At 45.4% G+C, this 17,547-nt stretch overlaps 1 protein-coding gene across 1 annotated transcript in view; it reads left to right on the top strand.

Moving 5' to 3' along the window:
- Positions 1 to 465: 465 nt before the first annotated feature.
- The window catches only part of LOC124006294 (pre-rRNA-processing protein TSR1 homolog), a 30,439-nt gene continuing 13,357 nt past the window's right edge, over positions 466 to 17,547 (top strand). Inside the window, 5 exon segments of the mRNA XM_046316223.1 lie at positions 466 to 649; positions 4,104 to 4,207; positions 4,504 to 4,732; positions 5,151 to 5,285; positions 16,237 to 16,688. Of these exon segments, the coding sequence (XP_046172179.1) occupies positions 532 to 649; positions 4,104 to 4,207; positions 4,504 to 4,732; positions 5,151 to 5,285; positions 16,237 to 16,688 (1,038 nt within the window). The 5' untranslated portion in view covers positions 466 to 531.

Raw genomic sequence — 17,547 nt, 5'->3', positions numbered from 1 at the left:
AGTGTTCGCTAAGAAGAAGAAAAACTGTGACATAAAAAATAAAAAAACTCAGTAGTACTTTCCTGCCAAGAATTTCCTTCAAATCATATCTCTGCCCCTGCCATATAAGGAGGATGGGGAATGTGAACTCATGAGATATTTTGCACAGCATTCCATAGGTAACCTGATAATGATGTTGTGACATAGCTAGAGAATGTGAAATGTTTCATCATTCTAACATCCACACTGATATCTATCCAAAATGTACATATCAGAACTATTGATCAAATAATCCTAAAGTGTTAGACAAAATATATTCGCCCTTCGAGGTTATTGGTAAAATGAAAGGACAATTTATCAAGAGATAGATAAAGCAGGACCTGAATCCACATTTACTTCATTAATGACAACAGGCATTTTTTGAGAAAAACAGTAGATGGCACCAGCACCCCTATTTGACCAAAGCACATCGACACTGCGCAAGAAGAAGTTCAAATGCGGAAGTAGACTACGTCATCAAAGTTGGCAGGCTGTCGCACGCTCGTGGCGAAAATGGTGTCTGGTGCAGAACAACAACAGGGCCATCGAGCTGGGGTTTATAAACAAAAAAACAAAGGACATAAACATGGAAAGCATCGGACTAAAGGAGAAATCGAACGGGAGAACAAGGGTAAGTTTGTGACGGAGGAATGTGTGCCTATCTGTCGCTGGTTTTAACCATTGACATGCTGCTTCTGTGCTGCCGAACACGTGCTTTCAAGTTATGTTTCAGAATAATCTTTATCTGTGGAAACTATACTTTCATGTCATATTTTAAAATACCCGTGTAATGTCACTCATGTAACAGTTTAGCCTTCAAGCCTTGACACATGGTAACTGATGAAATCAAACGACCATCGTCATTAGTTTGCGATATGAAAGTATCGCACATCACGTTACAATTCAGTAGGTAGAGACGCATTTCTGTGTCAAGACGAGTCATTTAACAGTTCCTGGTAGTGTTGTCTAATCAAATCAACAGGTCTGATGACCATTCTCAAAACTCTCCCCTTACATTAGTGGATTAAACTCCACTCGATGGTGAAGGACATTTCTGATCGAGTGGAACCAGGCTTTTATGGGATCGAGCTCCGAATTCATCGATTCATCCAATGTCAAAAAAGTAACATTACCTAACGCCAACCCTAACCCTACATTACCTAACCCTAACCCTACATTACCTAACCCTAACCCTACATTACCTAACCCTACATTACCTAACCCTAACGCCAACCCTAACCCTACATTACCTAACCCTAACCCTACATTACCTAACCCTACATTACCTAACCCTGACCCTACATTACCTAACCCTACATTACCTAACCCTAACGCCAACCCTAACCCTACATTACCCAACCCTAACCCTACATTACCTAACCCTACATTACCTAACCCTACATTACCTAACCCTAACCCTACATTACCTAACCCTAACCCTACATTACCTAACCCTAACCCTACATTACCTAACGCCAACCCTAACCCTACATTACCTAACCCTAACCCTACATTACCTAACCCTAACCCTACATTACCTAACGCCAACCCTAACCCTACATTACCTAACCCCAACCTAACCCTACATTACCTAACGCCAACCCTAACCCTACATTACCTAACCCTAACCCTACATTACCTAACCCCAACCCTAACCCTACATTACCTAACCCTACATTACCTAACCCTAACCCTACATTACCTAACCCTAACCCTAACATTACATAACCTAACCCTAACCCTACATTACCTAACCCCAACCATAAACCCTAACCCTACATTACCTAACCCTAACCCTAACCCTAACCCTACATTACCTAACCCTAACCCTACATTACCTAACCCTAACCCTACATTACATAACCCTAACGCCAACCCTAATCCTAACCCTACATTACCCAACCCTAACCCTAACCCTACATTACCTAACCCTAACCCTACATTACCTAACCTAACCCTAACGCCAACCCTAACCCCATTACCTAACCCTACATTACCTAACCCCCTACATTACCTAACCCAACCCTAACCCTAACCCTAACCTAACATTACCTAACCCTACATTACCTAACCTACCTAACCCTACATACGCCAACCCTAACCCTAACCCTACATTACCTAACCCTAAACCAACCCTAACCCTACATTACCTACCCTAACCCTACATTACCTAACCCTAACCCTATTACCTAACCCACATTACCTACCTAACCCTAACGCCAACCCTAACCCTACATTACCCCTAACCCTACATTTAACCCTAACATTACCTAACCCTACAACCTAACCTAACCCTACATTACCTAACGCTAACCCTAAATTACCTAACCCTAACCCTACATTACCTAACCCTACAACCTAACGCTAACCCAACCTAACCCTAACCCTACATTAACCTAACCTAAACCCTAACCCTACATTTACCTAATTACCAACCCTAACCCTACATTACCTAACCCTAACCCTACCTAACCTAACCCAACCCTAACCCTACATTACCTAACCCTACATTACCTAACCTAACGCCAACCCTAACCCTACATTACCTAACCCTAACCCTACATTTACCTAACGCCAACCCTAACCCTACATTACCTAACCCTAACCCTACATTACCTAACCCTAACGCCAACCCTAACCCTACATTACCTAACCCTAACCCTACATTACCTAACCCTAACCCTACATTACCTAACCCTAACCCTACATTACCTAACCCTAACGCCAACCCTAACCCTACATTACCCAACCCTAACCCTACATTACCCAACCCTAACCCTACATTACCTAACCCTAACGCCAACCCTACATTACCTAACCCTAACCCTACATTACCTAACCCTACATTACCTAACCCTAACGCCAACCCTAACCCTACATTACCTAACCCTAACCCTACATTACCTAACCCTAACGCCAACCCTAACCCTACATTACCTAACCCTAACCCTACATTACCTAACCCTAACGCCAACCCTAAACATTACCTAACCCTACATTACCTAACCCTAACGCTAACCCTAACCCTACATTACCTAACCCTACATTACCTAACCCTAACCCTACATTACCTAACGCCAACCCTAACCCTACATTACCTAACCCTAACCCTACATTACCTAACGCCAACCCTAACCCTACATTACCTAACGCCAACCATAACCCTAACGCTAACCATAACCCTACATTACCTAACCCTACATTACCTAACCCTAACCCTACATTACCTAACGCCAACCCTAACCCTACATTACCTAACCCTAATCCTACATTACCTAACACCAACCCTAACCCTAACCCTACATTACCTAACGCCAACCATAACCCTAACCCTACATTACCTAACGCCAACCCTAACCCTAACCCTATATTACCTAACGCCAACCCTAACCCTAACCCTACATTACCTAACGCCAACCCTAACCCTACATTACCTAACACCAACCCTAACCCTACATTACCTAACACCAACCCTAACCCTACATTACCTAACCCTAACCCTACATTACCTAACCCTAACCCTACATTACCTAACCCTACATTTACCTAACCCTACATTACCTAACCCTAACCCTACATTACCTAACTACATTACCTAACCCTAACCCTACATTACCTAACCCTAACCCTACATTACCTAACGCCAACCCATGTTTGTCCTCTACTTACAGTCTTTTTTTATTTGCTGAAATCCATACTTTTTCAATAAACGTTAATCAAATACTGTTTCCTTGTTGCCATCTTAGGGCAACAGCAATAAGCAAACAGTGGTTGAATTAGATTATTATTGAAAATGTATAGATTTCAGCAAACAAAGACACAACTACAGAGGACAAACGTGGGTATGCGGTAAGCAGTAAATAATTGACGTTTTTTGAAGTATTGACATTGTTTCGCCCAATGTAGTCAGAGCTAGATTCCACAAAGCCTGGTCTCTGGTGGTCATCAGATTCTTCCTTAACCGTGGAGTTTAGTCCCTTACATCAACTGTAATTCTCTGTTAGTGCACATGTTGGTAGCCGAGCCCTTTCATTTATTTCCACCCGGATCTGTCCTTCACCTTTAAACGATGTCATCCCCAACAGGGAGAGTGTCGGTGACAGCTCTTACCAAGAAACAGAGGAAAGAGGCGAGAAAGATGGACAAAAGGCACAAAGCCAACCAGCTGCGGCGAAATAAGAAGGACCTGGTAAGATACTCTTGCATTTGACACAATGTCACCACAATGATATGAATCGGACAAGGTAAAGGTAGACTCAGTGTTATGAAATTCCAATGCGCAGCACCGCAGATATCCAGATGAATGTGACGCAAGACTTTGCATTCATGCAAAGTATCTGCTACAACGTGGTAGCTACGGGACCAAAACAGAGAAGTTTAAAATAGATGCGCTCTTAGTTGTTGTGGAAACGGCCCGATTTTGCTATTACTTCATGCATCGCTGAGTCTACCTTTAATGCTACGTGTCACTTCTGTCCTGTCCAGGTCCTGACAGAGAAGCGTCGTCTGGGCAGCAGGGATGGTCCACCCCATCTGGTGGCTGTGGTCGCCCTCCATGCAGGTGTGGATGCTGAGGCTGTGACCAGGTTGCTGCGGTGTGAGGGGGCTGGCGGGCTGGTGCGTGAGGAGAACAGTGTGTGTGGGGTCAGTGACAGCTTTGGCCTGGTCATGCCCCGCTTCAAACAGAGGTTCACCTTCCTCCGCCCAGACACAGGTAACTCACCGACTTGAATACTACAATGTGTTTGTGTTGTCAACACTAAAGTTCCATAGATAACAAATCGGTACTGATTTATAGTTAATGTAAATGCTAGTTTAATCCATATCTGACTGTACCAAACATTTATAAGGGGCATTCTGAGTAATTAACTTACATTTACATTGTAATAACTTAGCAGACACTTTTAACCCTAATTGCGCCTGTAAGTTGCTTTGCATAAGTGCCTTACTCAAGGGCACATTGACATATTTTTCACCTAGTTGACTTGGGGATTGAAACCAGCGACCTTTCAGTTACTGGCCTATCACTCTTAACACCGAGGCTACCTGCCACCATTCGATGCTGACACTAATACTTATCCAATAGCATTACCCCTGACTCTGTCCTCCCTCCCTCTCCCTTCTCTCTCTAGCTGACATGCACTCTCTACTGGACGTGGTGAAGGTAGCAGACAGTCTGGTGTTTGTGCTGGACTCTACAGAAGGCTGGGACAGCTATGGAGACCACTGCCTCTCCTGTATCTTTTCACAGGGGCTACCAGCCCATGGTGAGCTTCCATACAAGCTATCCACAGTGCACTGGATTTTGTTCAACTTAACCTCTCCCCTTGCTGATTACATAAATGTTTAGCAGATTACTTACTGTAGATATTATACTGATTATTTTACACTTTTTGCATCCACTTTCATCTCTGTCCTATATAACCTCCACTTCTCCTGTCATCTCTGTCCTATATAACCTCCACTTCTCCTGTCATCTCTGTCCTATATAACCTCCACTTCTCCTGTCATCTCTGTCCTATATAACCTCCACTTCTCCTGTCATGTCTGTCCTATATAACCTCCACTTCTCCTGTCATCTCTGTCCTATATAACCTCCACTTCTCCTGTCATCTCTGTCCTATATACCTCCACTTCTCCTGTCATCTCTGTCCTATATAACCTCCACTTCTCCTCCTGTCATCTCTGTCCTATATAACCTCCACTTCTCCTGTCATCTCTGTCCTATATAACCTCCACTTCTCCTGTCATCTCTGTCCTATATAACCTCCACTTCTCCTGTCATCTCTGTCCTATATAAACCTCCATCTCTGTCCTTCTCCTGTCATCTCTGTCCTATATAACCTCCACTTCTCCTGTCATCTCTGTCCTATATAACCTCCACTTCTCCTGTCATCTCTGTCCTATATAACCTCCACTTCTCCTGTCATCTCTGTCCTATATAACCTCCACTTCTCCTGTCATCTCTGTCCTATATAACCTCCACTTCTCCTGTCATCTCTGTCCTATATAACCTCCACTTCTCCTGTCATCTCTGTCCTATATAACCTCCACTTCTCCTGTCATCTCTGTCCTATATAACCTCCACTTCTCCTGTCATCTCTGTCCTATATAACCTCCACTTCTCCTGTCATCTCTGTCCTATATAACCTCCACTTCTCCTGTCATCTCTGTCCTATATAACCTCCACTTCTCCTGTCATCTCTGTCCTATATAACCTCCACTTCTCCTGTCATCTCTGTCCTATATAACCTCCACTTCTCCTGTCATCTCTGTCCTATATAACCTCCACTTCTCCTGTCATCTCTGTCCTATATAACCTCCACTTCTCCTGTCATCTCTGTCCTATATAACCTCCACTTCTCCTGTCATCTCTGTCCTATATAACCTCCACTTCTCCTGTCATCTCTGTCCTATATAACCTCCACTTCTCCTGTCATCTCTGTCCTATATACTTCTCCTGTCATCTCTGTCCTCCACTTCTCCTGTCATCTCTGTCCTATATACTTCTCCTGTCATCTCTGTCCTATATAACCTCCACTTCTCCTGTCATCTCTGTCCTATATAACCTCCACTTCTCCTGTCATCTCTGTCCTATATAACCTCCACTTCTCCTGTCATCTCTGTCCTATATAACCTCCACTTCTCCTTCATCCTGTCATCTCTGTCCTATATAACCTCCACTTCTCCTGTCATCTCTGTCCTAATATAACCTCCACTTCTCCTGTCATCTCTGTCCTATATAACCTCCACTTCTCCTTCTCCTGTCATCTCTGTCCTATTCTCCTGTCATCTCTGTCCTATATAACCTCCACTTCTCCTGTCATCTCTGTCCTATACTTCTCCTGTCATCTCTGTAACCTCCACTTCTCCTGTCATCTCTGTCCTATACAACCTCCACTTCTCCTGTCATCTCTGTCCTATATAACCTCCACTTCTCCTGTCATCTCTGTCCTATATAACCTCCACTTCTCTCCTGTCATCTCTGTCCTATATAACCTCCACTTCTCCTGTCATCTCTGTCCTATACAACCTCCACTTCTCCTGTCATCTCTGTCCTCATATAACCTCCACTTCTCCTGTCATCTCTGTCCTATACAACCTCCACTTCTCCTGTCATCTCTGTCCTATACAACCTCCACTTCTCCTGTCATCTCTGTCCTATATAACCTCCACTTCTCCTGTCTCCTGTCATCTCTGTCCTATATAACCTCCACTGTCATCTCTGTCCTATATAACCTCCACTTCTCCTGTCATCTCTGTCCTCATATAACCTCCACTGTCATCTCTGTCCTATACAACCTCCACTTTCTCCTGTCATCTCTGTCATCTCTGTCCTATATAACCTCCACTTCTCTCTGCTGTCATCTCTGTCCTATATAACCTCCACTTCTCTCTGCTGTCATCCTGTCCTATATAACTTTCTCCTGTCATCTCTGTCCTATATAACCTCCACCTCCACTTCTCCTGTCATCTCCTGTCATCTCTGTCCTATATAACCTCCACTTCTCTCTGTTGTCATCTCTGTCCAATATAACCTCCACTTCTATCTGTTGTCATCTCTGTCCAATATAACCTCCACTTCTCCTGTTGTCATCTCTGTCCTATATAACCTCCACTTCTCTCTGTTGTCATCTCTGTCCTATATAACCTCCACTTCTCTCTGCTGTCATCTCTGTCCTATACAACCTCCACTTCTCCTGTCATCTCTGTCCTATATAACCTCCACTTCTCCTGTCATCTCTGTCCTATATAACCTCCACTTCTCCTGTCATCTCTGTCCTATACAACCTCCACTTCTCCTGTCATCTCTGTCCTATATAACCTCCACTTCTCCTGTCATCTCTGTCCTATACAACCTCCACTTTCTCTGCTGTCATCTCTGTCCTATACAACCTCCACTTCTCCCTCCTGTCATCTCTGTCCTATACAACCTCCACTTCTCCCTCCTGTCATCTCTGTCCTATACAACCTCCACTTCTCCCTCCTGTCATCTCTGTCCTATATAACCTCCACTTCTCTCTGCTGTCTTCTCTGTCCTATATAACCTCCACTTCTCCCTCCTGTCATCTCTGTCCTATATAACCTCCACTTCTCTCTGCTGTCATCTCTGTCCTATATAACCTCCACTTCTCTCTGTTGTCATCTCTGTCCTATATAACCTCCACTTCTCCTGTCATCTCTGTCCTATATAACCTCCTTCTCCTGTCATCTCTGTCCTATATAACCTCCACTTCTCTCTGTTGTCATCTCTGTCCTATATAACCTCCACTTCTCTCTGTTGTCATCTCTGTCCTATATAACCTCCACTTCTCTCTGCTGTCATCTCTGTCCTATACAACCTCCACTTCTCCTGTCATCTCTGTCCTATATAACCTCCACTTCTCCTGTCATCTCTGTCCTATATAACCTCCACTTCTCCTGTCATCTCTGTCCTATACAATCTCCACTTCTCCTGTCATCTCTGTCCTATATAACCTCCACTTCTCCTGTCATCTCTGTCCTATACAACCTCCACTTCTCTCTGCTGTCATCTCTGTCCTATACAACCTCCACTTCTCCCTCCTGTCATCTCTGTCCTATACAACCTCCACTTCTCCTCCTGTCATCTCTGTCCTATACAACCTCCACTTCTCCCTCCTGTCATCTCTGTCCTATATAACCTCCACTTCTCTCTGCTGTCTTCTCTGTCCTATATAACCTCCACTTCTCCCTCCTGTCATCTCTGTCCTATATAACCTCCACTTCTCTCTGCTGTCATCTCTGTCCTATATAACCTCCACTTCTCTCTGTTGTCATCTCTGTCCTATATAACCTCCACTTCTCCTGTCATCTCTGTCCTATATAACCTCCTTCTCCTGTCATCTCTGTCCTATATAACCTCCACTTCTCTCTGTTGTCATCTCTGTCCTATATAACCTCCACTTCTCTCTGCTGTCATCTCTGTCCTATATAACCTCCACTTCTCCTCCTGTCATCTCTGTCCTATATAACCTCCACTTCTCTCTGTTGTCATCTCTGTCCAATATAACCTCCACTTCTCTCTGTTGTCATCTCTGTCCAATATAACCTCCACTTCTCTCTGTTGTCATCTCTGTCCTATATAACCTCCACTTCTCTCTGTTGTCATCTCTGTCCTATATAACCTCCACTTCTCTCTGCTGTCATCTCTGTCCTATACAACCTCCACTTCTCCTGTCATCTCTGTCCTATATAACCTCCACTTCTCCTGTCATCTCTGTCCTATATAACCTCCACTTCTCCTGTCATCTCTGTCCTATATAACCTCCACTTCTCCTGTCATCTCTGTCCTATATAACCTCCACTTCTCCTGTCATCTCTGTCCTATATAACCTCCACTTCTCCTGTCATCTCTGTCCTATATAGCCTCCACTTCTCCTGTCATCTCTGTCCTATATAGCCTCCACTTCTCCTGTCATCTCTGTCCTATATAGCCTCCACTTCTCCTGTCATCTCTGTCCTATATAACCTCCACTTCTCCTGTCATCTCTGTCCTATATAACCTCCACTTCTCCTGTCATCTCTGTCCTATATAACCTCCACTTCTCCTGTCATCTCTGTCCTATATAACCTCCACTTCTCCTGTCATCTCTGTCCTATATAACCTCCACTTCTCCTGTCATCTCTGTCCTATATAACCTCCACTTCTCCTGTCATCTCTGTCCTATATAACCTCCACTTCTCCTGTCATCTCTGTCTATATAACCTCCACTTCTCCTGTCATCTCTGTCCTATATAACCTCCACTTCTCCTGTCATCTCTGTCCTATATAACCTCCACTTCTCCTGTCATCTCTGTCCTATATAACCTCCACTTCTCCTGTCATCTCTGTCCTATATAACCTCCACTTCTCCTGTCATCTCTGTCCTATATAACCTCCACTTCTCCTGTCATCTCTGTCCTATACAACCTCCACTTCTCCTGTCATCTCTGTCCTATACAACCTCCACTTCTCCTGTCATCTCTGTCCTATACAACCTCCACTTCTCCTGCCATCTCTGTCCTATACAACCTCCACTTCTCCTGCCATCTCTGTCCTATACAACCTCCACTTCTCCTGTCATCTCTGTCCTATACAACCTCCACTTCTCCTGTCATCTCTGTCCTATACAACCTCCACTTCTCCTGTCATCTCTGTCCTATACAACCTCCACTTCTCCTGTCATCTCTGTCCTATACAACCTCCACTTCTCCTGTCATCTCTGTCCTATACAACCTCCACTTCTCCTGTCATCTCTGTCCTATACAACCTCCACTTCTCCTGTCATCTCTGTCCTATACAACCTCCACTTCTCCTGTCATCTCTGTCCTATACAACCTCCACTTCTCCTGTCATCTCTGTCCTATACAACCTCCACTTCTCCTGTCATCTCTGTCCTATACAACCTCCACTTCTCCTGTCATCTCTGTCCTATACAACCTCCACTTCTCTCTGCTGTCATCTCTGTCCTATACAACCTCCACTTCTCTCTGCTGTCATCTCTGTCCTATACAACCTCCACTTCTCTCTGCTGTCATCTCTGTCCTATATAACCTCCACTTCTCTCTGTTGTCATCTCTGTCCTATATAACCTCCACTTCTCTCTGCTGTCATCTCTGTCCTATATAACCTCCACTTCTCTCTGCTGTCATCTCTGTCCTATATAACCTCCTTCTCCTGTCATCTCTGTCCTATATAACCTCCACTTCTCTCTGTTGTCATCTCTGTCCTATATAACCTCCACTTCTCTCTGCTGTCATCTCTGTCCTATATAACCTCCACTTCTCCCTCCTGTCATCTCTGTCCTATATAACCTCCACTTCTCTCTGTTGTCATCTCTGTCCAATATAACCTCCACTTCTATCTGTTGTCATCTCTGTCCAATATAACCTCCACTTCTCTCTGTTGTCATCTCTGTCCTATATAACCTCCACTTCTCTCTGTTGTCATCTCTGTCCTATATAACCTCCACTTCTCTCTGCTGTCATCTCTGTCCTATACAACCTCCACTTCTCCTGTCATCTCTGTCCTATATAACCTCCACTTCTCCTGTCATCTCTGTCCTATATAACCTCCACTTCTCCTGTCATCTCTGTCCTATACAATCTCCACTTCTCCTGTCATCTCTGTCCTATATAACCTCCACTTCTCCTGTCATCTCTGTCCTATACAACCTCCACTTCTCTCTGCTGTCATATCTGTCCTATACAACCTCCACTTCTCCCTCCTGTCATCTCTGTCCTATACAACCTCCACTTCTCCCTCCTGTCATCTCTGTCCTATACAACCTCCACTTCTCCCTCCTGTCATCTCTGTCCTATACAACCTCCACTTCTCCCTCCTGTCATCTCTGTCCTATATAACCTCCACTTCTCTCTGCTGTCTTCTCTGTCCTATATAACCTCCACTTCTCCCTCCTGTCATCTCTGTCCTATATAACCTCCACTTCTCTCTGCTGTCATCTCTGTCCTATATAACCTCCACTTCTCTCTGTTGTCATCTCTGTCCTATATAACCTCCACTTCTCCTGTCATCTCTGTCCTATATAACCTCCTTCTCCTGTCATCTCTGTCCTATATAACCTCCACTTCTCTCTGTTGTCATCTCTGTCCTATATAACCTCCACTTCTCTCTGTTGTCATCTCTGTCCTATATAAACTTCTCTCTGCTGTCATCTCTGTCCTATACAACCTCCACTTCTCCTGTCATCTCTGTCCTATATAACCTCCACTTCTCCTGTCATCTCTGTCCTATATAACCTCCACTTCTCCTGTCATCTCTGTCCTATACAATCTCCACTTCTCCTGTCATCTCTGTCCTATATAACCTCCACTTCTCCTGTCATCTCTGTCCTATACAACCTCCACTTCTCTCTGCTGTCATCTCTGTCCTATACAACCTCCACTTCTCCCTCCTGTCATCTCTGTCCTATACAACCTCCACTTCTCCCTCCTGTCATCTCTGTCCTATACAACCTCCACTTCTCCCTCCTGTCATCTCTGTCCTATATAACCTCCACTTCTCTCTGCTGTCATCTCTGTCCTATATAACCTCCACTTCTCTCTGTTGTCATCTCTGTCCTATATAACCTCCACTTCTCCTGTCATCTCTGTCCTATATAACCTCCTTCTCCTGTCATCTCTGTCCTATATAACCTCCACTTCTCTCTGTTGTCATCTCTGTCCTATATAACCTCCACTTCTCTCTGCTGTCATCTCTGTCCTATATAACCTCCACTTCTCCCTCCTGTCATCTCTGTCCTATATAACCTCCACTTCTCTCTGTTGTCATCTCTGTCCAATATAACCTCCACTTCTCTCTGTTGTCATCTCTGTCCAATATAACCTCCACTTCTCTCTGTTGTCATCTCTGTCCTATACAACCTCCACTTCTCCTGTCATCTCTGTCCTATACAACCTCCACTTCTCCTGTCATCTCTGTCCTATACAACCTCCACTTCTCTCTGCTGTCATCTCTGTCCTATACAACCTCCACTTCTCTCTGCTGTCATCTCTGTCCTATACAACCTCCACTTCTCTCTGCTGTCATCTCTGTCCTATATAACCTCCACTTCTCTCTGTTGTCATCTCTGTCCTATATAACCTCCACTTCTCTCTGCTGTCATCTCTGTCCTATATAACCTCCACTTCTCTCTGCTGTCATCTCTGTCCTATATAACCTCCTTCTCCTGTCATCTCTGTCCTATATAACCTCCACTTCTCTCTGTTGTCATCTCTGTCCTATATAACCTCCACTTCTCTCTGCTGTCATCTCTGTCCTATATAACCTCCACTTCTCCCTCCTGTCATCTCTGTCCTATATAACCTCCACTTCTCTCTGTTGTCATCTCTGTCCAATATAACCTCCACTTCTATCTGTTGTCATCTCTGTCCAATATAACCTCCACTTCTCTCTGTTGTCATCTCTGTCCTATATAACCTCCACTTCTCTCTGTTGTCATCTCTGTCCTATATAACCTCCACTTCTCTCTGCTGTCATCTCTGTCCTATACAACCTCCACTTCTCCTGTCATCTCTGTCCTATATAACCTCCACTTCTCCTGTCATCTCTGTCCTATATAACCTCCACTTCTCCTGTCATCTCTGTCCTATACAATCTCCACTTCTCCTGTCATCTCTGTCCTATATAACCTCCACTTCTCCTGTCATCTCTGTCCTATACAACCTCCACTTCTCTCTGCTGTCATATCTGTCCTATACAACCTCCACTTCTCCCTCCTGTCATCTCTGTCCTATACAACCTCCACTTCTCCCTCCTGTCATCTCTGTCCTATACAACCTCCACTTCTCCCTCCTGTCATCTCTGTCCTATACAACCTCCACTTCTCCCTCCTGTCATCTCTGTCCTATATAACCTCCACTTCTCTCTGCTGTCTTCTCTGTCCTATATAACCTCCACTTCTCCCTCCTGTCATCTCTGTCCTATATAACCTCCACTTCTCTCTGCTGTCATCTCTGTCCTATATAACCTCCACTTCTCTCTGTTGTCATCTCTGTCCTATATAACCTCCACTTCTCCTGTCATCTCTGTCCTATATAACCTCCTTCTCCTGTCATCTCTGTCCTATATAACCTCCACTTCTCTCTGTTGTCATCTCTGTCCTATATAACCTCCACTTCTCTCTGTTGTCATCTCTGTCCTATATAACCTCCACTTCTCTCTGCTGTCATCTCTGTCCTATACAACCTCCACTTCTCCTGTCATCTCTGTCCTATATAACCTCCACTTCTCCTGTCATCTCTGTCCTATATAACCTCCACTTCTCCTGTCATCTCTGTCCTATACAATCTCCACTTCTCCTGTCATCTCTGTCCTATATAACCTCCACTTCTCCTGTCATCTCTGTCCTATACAACCTCCACTTCTCTCTGCTGTCATCTCTGTCCTATACAACCTCCACTTCTCCCTCCTGTCATCTCTGTCCTATACAACCTCCACTTCTCCCTCCTGTCATCTCTGTCCTATACAACCTCCACTTCTCCCTCCTGTCATCTCTGTCCTATATAACCTCCACTTCTCTCTGCTGTCTTCTCTGTCCTATATAACCTCCACTTCTCCCTCCTGTCATCTCTGTCCTATATAACCTCCACTTCTCTCTGCTGTCATCTCTGTCCTATATAACCTCCACTTCTCTCTGTTGTCATCTCTGTCCTATATAACCTCCACTTCTCCTGTCATCTCTGTCCTATATAACCTCCTTCTCCTGTCATCTCTGTCCTATATAACCTCCACTTCTCTCTGTTGTCATCTCTGTCCTATATAACCTCCACTTCTCTCTGCTGTCATCTCTGTCCTATATAACCTCCACTTCTCCCTCCTGTCATCTCTGTCCTATATAACCTCCACTTCTCTCTGTTGTCATCTCTGTCCAATATAACCTCCACTTCTCTCTGTTGTCATCTCTGTCCAATATAACCTCCACTTCTCTCTGTTGTCATCTCTGTCCTATATAACCTCCACTTCTCTCTGTTGTCATCTCTGTCCTATATAACCTCCACTTCTCTCTGCTGTCATCTCTGTCCTATACAACCTCCACTTCTCCTGTCATCTCTGTCCTATATAACCTCCACTTCTCCTGTCATCTCTGTCCTATATAACCTCCACTTCTCCTGTCATCTCTGTCCTATACAATCTCCACTTCTCCTGTCATCTCTGTCCTATATAACCTCCACTTCTCCTGTCATCTCTGTCCTATACAACCTCCACTTCTCTCTGCTGTCATCTCTGTCCTATACAACCTCCACTTCTCCCTCCTGTCATCTCTGTCCTATACAACCTCCACTTCTCCCTCCTGTCATCTCTGTCCTATACAACCTCCACTTCTCCCTCCTGTCATCTCTGTCCTATATAACCTCCACTTCTCTCTGCTGTCTTCTCTGTCCTATATAACCTCCACTTCTCCCTCCTGTCATCTCTGTCCTATATAACCTCCACTTCTCTCTGCTGTCATCTCTGTCCTATATAACCTCCACTTCTCTCTGTTGTCATCTCTGTCCTATATAACCTCCACTTCTCCTGTCATCTCTGTCCTATATAACCTCCTCCTCTCTGTTGTCATCTCTGTCCTATACAACCTCCACTTCTCTCTGCTGTCATCTCTGTCCTATACAACCTCCACTTCTCTCTGCTGTCATCTCTGTCCTATACAACCTCCTCCTCTCTGTTGTCATCTCTGTCCTATATAACCTCAACTTCTCTCTGCTGTCATCTCTGTCCTATACAACCTCCACTTCTCCTGTCATCTCTGTCCTATATAACCTCCTCCTCTCTGTTGTCATCTCTGTCCTATATAACCTCCACTCTCTGCTGTCATCTCTGTCCTATATAACCTCCACTTCTCTGCTGTCATCTCTGTCCTATATAACCTCCACTTCTCTGCTGTCATCTCTGTCCTATATAACCTCCACTTCTCTGCTGTCATCTCTGTCCTATATAACCTCCACTTCTCTGCTGTCATCTCTGTCCTATATAACCTCCACTTCTCTGCTGTCATCTCTGTCCTATAATCCACTTCTCTGCTGTCATCTCTGTCCTATATAACCTCCTCCTCTCTGCTGTCATCTCTGTCCTATATAACCTCCTCCTCTCTGCTGTCATCTCTGTCCTATATAACCTCCTCCTCTCTGCTGTCATCTCTGTCCTATATAACCTCCTCCTCTCTGCTGTCATCTCTGTCCTATATAACCTCCTCCTCTCTGTTGTCATCTCTGTCCTATATAACCTCCACTTCTCTCTGCTGTCATCTCTGTCCTATATAACCTCCACTTCTCTCTGTTGTCATCTCTGTCCTATATAACCTCCACTTCTCTCTGTTGTCATCTCTGTCCTATATAACCTCCTCCTCTCTGTTGTCATCTCTGTCCTATATAACCTCCACTTCTCTCTGCTGTCATCTCTGTCCTATATAACCTCCACTTCTCTCTGTTGTCATCTCTGTCCTATATAACCTCCACTTCTCTCTGCTGTCATCTCTGTCCTATATAACCTCCACTTCTCTCTGTTGTCATCTCTGTCCTATATAACCTCCACTTCTCTCTGTTGTCATCTCTGTCCTATATAACCTCCACTTCTCTCTGCTGTCATCTCTGTCCTATATAACCTCCACTTCTCACTGTTGTCATCTCTGTCCTATATAACCTCCACTTCTCTCTGCTGTCATCTCTGTCCTATATAACCTCCACTTCTTTCTCCCCCAGCTCTTGTGTGTCAGGGTGTTTCAGATCTGGCAGTGAAGAAGCGCGTGGACTCACGGCGGGCACTGGCCAAGATATCTGAAATCCGCTTCCCTGGGGCGCGCCTCTTCCCCCTGGACTCAGACCAGGACGCCACACTGATGCTAAGACACCTGGGAGCACAGAGGCAGAGGAGGCTGGGCTTCCGCTCCCGTCGGCCTCACCTCCTGGCCCAGCAGGTCTCCTACACCCCCAACAGCTCTGAGGGGAGTGGGGGAGCCCCCACGGGCCTAGGGACCCTGCGTGTGTCTGGGTATGTCCGAGGCTGCCCTCTGCAGGTGGACAGGCTGGTACACATCTCTGGATTTGGAGACTTCCTGCTCAGTCAGATCGATGCTCCCATAGACCCCCTTCCCCTCAACTCTATGACCCCTCGCCCTGCCAAGCCAGGGAAGGAAGGAGATGTAGACATGCAGGTGGGTCTCACAAAATCAAGTCACATTTATTTATAAAGTTATTTTTACATCGGAAGATAACGCAAAGTGCTTATACAGAAACCCAGCCTAAAACCTCAAACAGCAAGCAATGCAGATGTAGAAGCACAATGGCTAGGAAAAACTCCTTAGAAAGGCAGGAACCTAGAGAGGAACTAGGCTCTGAGGGGTGTCCAGTCCTCTTCTGGCTGTACTGGGTAGAGAGGAACCAGGCTCTGAGGGGTGGCCAGTCCTCTTCTGGCTGTACTGTGTAGAGAGGAACCAGGCTCTGAGGGATGGCCAGTCCTCTTCTGGCTGTACTGTGTAGAGAGGAACCAGGCTCTGAGGTGTGGCCAGTCCTCTTCTGGCTGTACTGGGTAGAGAGGAACCAGGCTCTGAGGGGTGGCCAGTCCTCTTCTGGCTGTACTGGGTAGAGAGGAACCAGGCTCTGAGGGATGGCCAGTCCTCTTCTGGCTGTACTGGGTAGAGAGGAACCAGGCTCTGAGGGGTAGCCAGTCCTCTTCTGGCTGTACTGGGTAGAGAGGAACCAGGCTCTGAGGGGTGGCCAGTTCTCTTCTGGCTGTACTGGGTAGAGAAGAACCAGGCTCTGATGGGTGGCCAGTTCTCTTCTGGCTGTACTGGGTAGAGAAGAACCAGGCTTTGATGGGTGGCCAGTTCTCTTCTGGCTGTACTGGGTAGAGAGGAACCAGGCTCTGAGGGGTGGCCAGTCCTCTTCTGGCTGTACTGGGTAGAGAGGAACCAGGCTCTGAGGTGTGGCCAGTTCTCTTCTGGCTGTACTGGGTAGAGAAGAACCAGGCTCTGATGGGTGGCCAGTTCTCTTCTGGCTGTACTGGGTAGAGAA

This window comes from Oncorhynchus gorbuscha, linkage group LG19, assembly GCF_021184085.1.
Source record: "Oncorhynchus gorbuscha isolate QuinsamMale2020 ecotype Even-year linkage group LG19, OgorEven_v1.0, whole genome shotgun sequence".
NCBI classification, from domain to species: domain Eukaryota; kingdom Metazoa; phylum Chordata; class Actinopteri; order Salmoniformes; family Salmonidae; genus Oncorhynchus; species Oncorhynchus gorbuscha.
This window is presented reverse-complemented; position numbering and strand designations above follow the sequence as displayed.